The sequence below is a fragment of the Vigna umbellata genome, chromosome 5 (genome assembly GCF_029865625.1).
Source record: "Vigna umbellata cultivar VRB3 chromosome 5, Vumbellata_1.0, whole genome shotgun sequence".
Classification (NCBI taxonomy): domain Eukaryota; kingdom Viridiplantae; phylum Streptophyta; class Magnoliopsida; order Fabales; family Fabaceae; genus Vigna; species Vigna umbellata.
Window position 1 is genome coordinate 58,032,703 of NC_142169.1, and position 6,608 is coordinate 58,039,310.

The following is a 6,608-nucleotide window of genomic DNA, read 5'->3' on the forward strand; positions in this document are numbered from 1 at the left end:
GTTTATAGTTACACATTACATGTCAGTGCCACAGTTTTATTTGACTAAGGGAATCTCTCTCCCAGCCGACGTTGGCGGCGAGCGCGGCCTCGCGCTGTGGAAGAAAAAGGCTAAGAAAAGGGGAAGAAAATGCATATTTATCTTGCCATCGTACACATTAATTTATTCATTTTATACTGTTTCCATTTTGCAGTGATGAACTTGAACAAGTCACTGAGCCTTCCGAGCATTCTTGAGGTTTCTTACAGTCATAACAAGCTTTTGTCTTTCACCTTCTACCTCTGCAAATTTGAGACTCATTTCTGAGTATCTTTGTTGTAACTCTTTAAGCTCAGTTTCCATTAAGTTGTTTCCTTCCTTCAACAGCGATAACTCAGCTAAAGTTTCACAAAGATTGCTATCTCCATTATCATCCACTGTGGATCTTTCTGCTTCTTTCCCCGGCAAATATAAATTACTGCAATGAACAGAAAGTGATCAATAATGAAACAAATGAATATGGTTGAATGTGATTTTCAGAAACTATTAGCAACATATTACAACTTCCACATTCCAAACGTGATTCATCCATCTTTAAGGTTTCTAAACACACTTATAGGCATACCGTGTAATCATAACAGGTATTAAATTATGTATACTTGATGTTGTACAGAAAATATAAAGAACACAGACCTATTCAACAATGTCAATGCAACACCGTTTTCCTCAGCCACGCTGGTAGTATCATTTGAAGTAGTAATACCCTTATCCTCATCAACCTGTTTGAAATGCAAGACATTTATATTTATTACTGATATATGATTCAATAAGGTCATAGACCAACACTGCAATAATTATTACTATGAAACCTTGCCTAAGAAAAATGATAAATAAAAGAAATAGTTGGAATATTCTTGTTTGCATCCTTCATCAGAGCAGTTTAATGGATATGGCAGTTGACACTAAGACTCTCGATTTTTAATTTATATATTTTTGCAGATTGCTTGAGTTAATAAGTATACCTTTTGCAAAGCAATGCTTTGATTGAATTCCTCAACTTTGTCCTCCAGTTGCTCGATTTTGGATTGGAGCTCCCTTTCCTTCTCCAAAAATGAAGAAGCTGCATTTCCAAAGCAGTTTCCTTGGACTTTATCATGCCCCGCCACAAATAACTCTTTTGTTAATATACTTCCCTCAACTCCTAGAGAAAAACAAATCATCCTAAGAAAATGCATGCGAATAGAAGAATTAGCTTTTGGGATTTGTGAAGTTATTACCTCAAGTGTTTTTATTTTCTCCTTCAGATTTGCTATTTCTTTTACACTATGAGGAATTGAACCACCTTTTTTATTCTTTAATGGTACAATTTATGCTACTTGATGATGGTAGGAAGAGCAGAAGTTAATGGTGGAAGAGAGAGAAAAAGGTGACAGGTAATTAATGATGAGAGAAATAGAAAAGAGAGAGAAAAAGGTAACAGGAAGAGAGTAGACGAGAGAGAAAAAAAGTGCAGTCACGTAAGCGTGAAGTTAACGCCGTTTCTACCAACTTAACGGATAGGACTAAATTGATACAAATTTGAAAACATAGGAACCAAATATCTAAATTTTTAAAATTGGATACTAAACAGAAATTCACCTCTTAACATAGGGACGAAGTAAGCATTTAAGCCTTAAATTTACTAATAGATACCTTGGTCGGTATGAAATCTGTTAGAGAGATTCATTGATAACCCATCACCATAATTATTGAAGGCTTCGCCTTTCGGTAATTGTTTGTCAATAAATTAAAATTTTCTTTACCTACGAATATTTTTGTACTATCATAGTTACCGAAGGTTCATATCCATTGATAGTTTGGGCGGAAAATTTTCTGTCAAATCTGCAAGTATATTATATTATATTAAAGAGATATGAGTGAGAAGAATAAGAGAAGAAGAAGAGGAAGGAGAAAGAGTAAGAGGAGAAAATTTTTGAGGTAGATGATGGTGGGTGTCGTGGAAGTTAGTTGGTGGTAGGTGTCGGTCAGCACAATGATGATATTGATGATCATCAGTGAAGCGTACATGTGCTATTCCAGTGTTGGTGATGATGATGGCCAAAGTTAGAGGAGGAGAGGGGAAGAGGAAGACAAATAAGAGGAGGAGAAGGAAAGATGAAGACAAATAAAAGGAGGATGAGACCTCAAAAGATGAAAATAAATTTGTAGTGATGATAGTGGCACAGCGGCTGGTCAACAACGTGAACAAAAAAAAACGTAAATGAGAAAGAAAATGAAGACGAGGAGGAAAAATGAGACTCAATTGTCCATTTTATCAATGAATATTACTGATAAACATTTATCCATATATTTATGGTTGCTGGTATTTACACTAGTGCAGTAAAGGAAAACGACAATAGTTATTTTCGCCTATCCGCAACAGTTCTACAACCGAGATATATACGAAAAAGTGATAGGCTTTTTGCCTCGGTTTAGAACAGCGGCAAAAAGGTGTATGCTTTTGCCTCGGTTCAAATGCAACCGAGGCAGTAAAGGGTGTTCCTGTTTTTATTTTTCTTTTTTGCCAAACTTTTGTCAAAATTGTCCATAACAGTCCAGAAGCATATTTTCATCAACAAATCAACCAATTTAATACAACAATTCAAAATTATTTGATATTTCTATGACCATTATATCAATCTAATCACCAAATAACAATAAAATTGCTAGTCCTATAACCAATATATCAATCTCACAACAATTATTATTAAACACATATCAATCTAATGACCAAATAACAATAAAATTAATAGTCCTATCACCAATATATCAATCTCACACCAATTATTATCAAACACATATCAATCTAATCACCAACTAATAATACAATTGTTAGTCCTATGACCAATATAATCTCACAGCAATTTTAATCAAACACACACCAAGAGAATGAATGAATTGTGGCGGCAGCAAAATGGAGAGCCCTTCGCGCTGGAGTATGGAGGCAACACCAGAGAGGAAGAAAGTTGTTCCTTCGCATGAGAAAACGAAATGAAAGCAACGAGGTGGAGTCCTTCGAACGGCAGAAATGGAGGCACTATGGCGAAGGCAGCACCAGTGGAGACAAAGTTCGTTCGTTCGCAAGGGAAGAAAACAACACGAAAAGAAGAAGAAACGTGGTATGCGTTGTATAGGAAGTAGAAAGCTTGTGGAGGAGAAAGACAAATTCGTGTTCGCTCGTGGAGGAGGAAGAAGAAGCATTATTCGCGTGAGAAGAAATTTTTTGCGTTCTGGAAATGTAACCCCTGAAAACAATATTACCTCAGTTAAGTGGAAAACCAAGGCAATACACCCTCTACTGCCTCAGTTGTAACTGAAACTAATGCGTAAAACTTTTAGAAAATGAAATTTTGAAAATATGTTCAACCTATAGGCCTCGGTTCGCGATTAAATCGAGACATAAACACCTTATGACATTGGTTCTCAAAGAACTAAGGCAATACAAGTTGACATTAACGAATTTGGAACGTTCAGTTTCAACTGTCTACCAGGACATATTGCCTCGATTCTGCTCAGAACCGAGCAGTAGGTCATTTTCAGGGCTTTGTCAGTGGATATCAGTGCCTATAGAGGGATTTGGTAGGGTCTTTTGCCTCGGTTGGTCAGAGACCCGAGGCAGTATCAGTTGACAAAAGGAATTCATAACGTTCAAATTAGATTTTACAGGTTTGGCAGGACATACTGCCTCGATTTTATGCCTTGGTTGGTCGGGAAATTAAGACAGTAGATCATTTTCGAAAAAGGTATCAGATGAAGAGTTTGACTTGCAGAAAGAACAAGTGTTTTCTAAGGGTTATGTGTCTCAGTTGCTAACTTAACCAAGACAATAGGCCCCTTACACTTCGGTTCCCTATGAACCGAGATATATAACTTTACAATAATTACAAAAGTATCACCATGTTTTGATATATGTTTCAGTTTTTACGAAACCAATATATAACGTGTTAAAAACCTCTCTTGTTTTTAAATAATTATATCTATATATTGATAGACTTTATCGATCACTACTTTATTAATGAATTTTTATGTCTCAATATTGTATCAACAAACATGATTTAATATTTATTATTATGAACAAATACTACATTATTATTTTTATGAATATAATAATTCTTCTTTTTTGTGGTTGTTAAAACCTTGGGGCTTTTGCTTTGTTGTTATCAATAAATACCAAATAAGCAAACGGCAAAGAAAAAGAGAGAACCTAAAATATATAATTTATGTGACTCTTTTGGACGTGTATTATAATTTTATTAATTGTAAATGCAATAGCTTTGTTTAAAAGATATTATTAAAACTTTTTTATGACAATTTTTATTATTTATTTAAATTTAAAAACAGTTTATTTTCAAATATATAATTTATATTTATTATTTTATTTCTCATATAAGTCACTTAAAATATGTGGTGATTAAATATCATTTGTAAAACTATTACATTTCACATCAAGATCTTTGCACATATTTATTCATTTATGAGATTATGCGTATCCTTTGGATCGATATATACGTTTAGTAATATTGTTAAATATTTACAACAATTATGTGATAATGTTTAAAAAAAATAAAAACACGTGAGAAGCAAATGTAAGAAAAAAAAGTTTACGTGAAAAATTGGATACATTGCATGAAGACATCATCCATACCACGCAAAACACATTTCATGCTTTTTACAGAGATTTCGGCAAAAGAGTGAAAGCGACTGATATTTTCTAAGCAGAATTTGAGAACAATTTGTAAATAAATTTTTTATAGTGTAAATCATATGTATAAATCAAATGATAAATTAATCCTCTAAGGAGGTAAAAGAAATTTAGAATATGATTTTTTTATAAAACTCAAACACCAGAGCTTTTGTAGGAAAAATTAAACTTCTCTTCTTGGTGTTGGATAATATTTTCTGAAAGTAATATTATACTATTTTCAAAATTTTAATAAATTGAAATTGCTACATGTTTCACATTGAACAAAAAATTATTTATTTTAAAAAGTCTATATGTACCAGAATGATTTTATTTAAAAAGTCTATTTATTTAAATAAACTGTCAGAGGTTTAAAACATGAAGTTATTAATGAGACGTGACAGACCAGAATTCCAATTTCCTTATGATTGTGTATCATGCCTTAGAATTTCATGGAAAGGAAAATTCTATTATTATTTCCCTTCTCTCTTAGGCCTAATATTTATTTATTTTAATTGTGATCAAGAAATTCTTAATAAGTTTGTTATCAAATCCTCCTCACAATATTTGTTAGCTATTTCTACCAAAAAAAAATATTTACAAAACGTGAGCATCCGTATTAGACCATCTTTATTTTATATATTCTTATAATGTAAGGTTCTATATTTAGACCTTTTCTTTTTATCTCATATCAGTATGATATAATAAAAAAAATTTAGATTTTAAAATTATGATTACTGTATACTAAAGAAAAAAAAAAGGTAATGTTTAGCAACGAATTAACAAAAAGTGTATTGAAAATATAAATTTTGTGTGTTGTCTAAAAATAATATAATATATTTTAAAATTAAAATTAGTGGTGTATTTTAAAAATATGGATAACAGAAAAAACTATAAAACACAAGCAAAATTCCACATTTTCTCTTACAATTTAGTGTATATACTATAAAAAATAATATCTAGAGATTAATTGGTAAATAATGTCAAATTTATCTTACATATTATAAATTCTAAAACTTTGAACATCAATGCATTGACTTTTTTTTAAAGACAGATCCCGGATAAATTAAATATGTTAAACGGTAAACAATTATAAACAAATTATTTTACAACATTTATTCTTAAAGATGTTAATTGCAGAAGAAAAATTGACAGCTAGAGTTCTACTTTTAGAAAACACCAAAGAAAAAGGAAGGACAAAACAGTGTACATAATCAAACATTGATATGACAAATACTTGTACAGAAATTAATAGAGAAATAAGAAGCACCCATGTTTCTATAGATATATTATAATTATTTAATGAGATAATAATCATAAATACCGATACTCTCATCTCCCTATTTAATGAAATTAACATTATTTTTCAAAGTTACATGTTTCCAAAACATATACAATAAATTAAAGATTTTTAATTTATTTTTAAATACAAATACGTTAACTACTTTTACCTGTAACAATGAAGCAAAATAAATCTGAAAGCAATATGTCATTTTATAAAAATTTAGTTCTTACAAGTTTATGCTTGGAAATCAGTAATAATAAGATAAATAATCAGAATGACAATATGAAAATAGTATGTAATTAAAATATTTACATAATTAAATATAAATATTGATATATTTCTTTTTAAAATAATAAAAATATAGCAATAAATATTTTAATGAATAAATTATCTATCTATTTCTATAATTAATAATTATAGAATTGCAGATACCTAATGGCCATTTGACAATTACTACTGCTGTTGCATAGATTTTTCCCTCCAGAATGTATAGATTTGAGTCGTAACTCTCACCATTTTTGGCAATCATTATAAATAGGAACCTCGTTAGCCAAGAGTGACCACAGTTTAGCTCTAATTTCTTTATACTTACCATTTTCTTCCTTTTGAATTCCCAGTATATCT

General features: G+C 30.9%; 1 protein-coding gene across 1 annotated transcript; it reads right to left on the bottom strand.

Moving 5' to 3' along the window:
- LOC124824282 (uncharacterized) lies at positions 1-1,214 on the bottom strand. Its single transcript, XM_088115898.1, has 3 exons — positions 1,002-1,214; positions 673-758; positions 1-457 (listed from the first exon to the last, which is right to left on the bottom strand). Exons 1-3 carry the CDS (start codon positions 1,212-1,214, stop codon positions 211-213), a joined length of 546 nt encoding a protein of 181 aa, XP_087972024.1. The 3' UTR covers positions 1-210.
- Between the last annotated feature and the right edge of the window lie 5,394 nt (positions 1,215-6,608).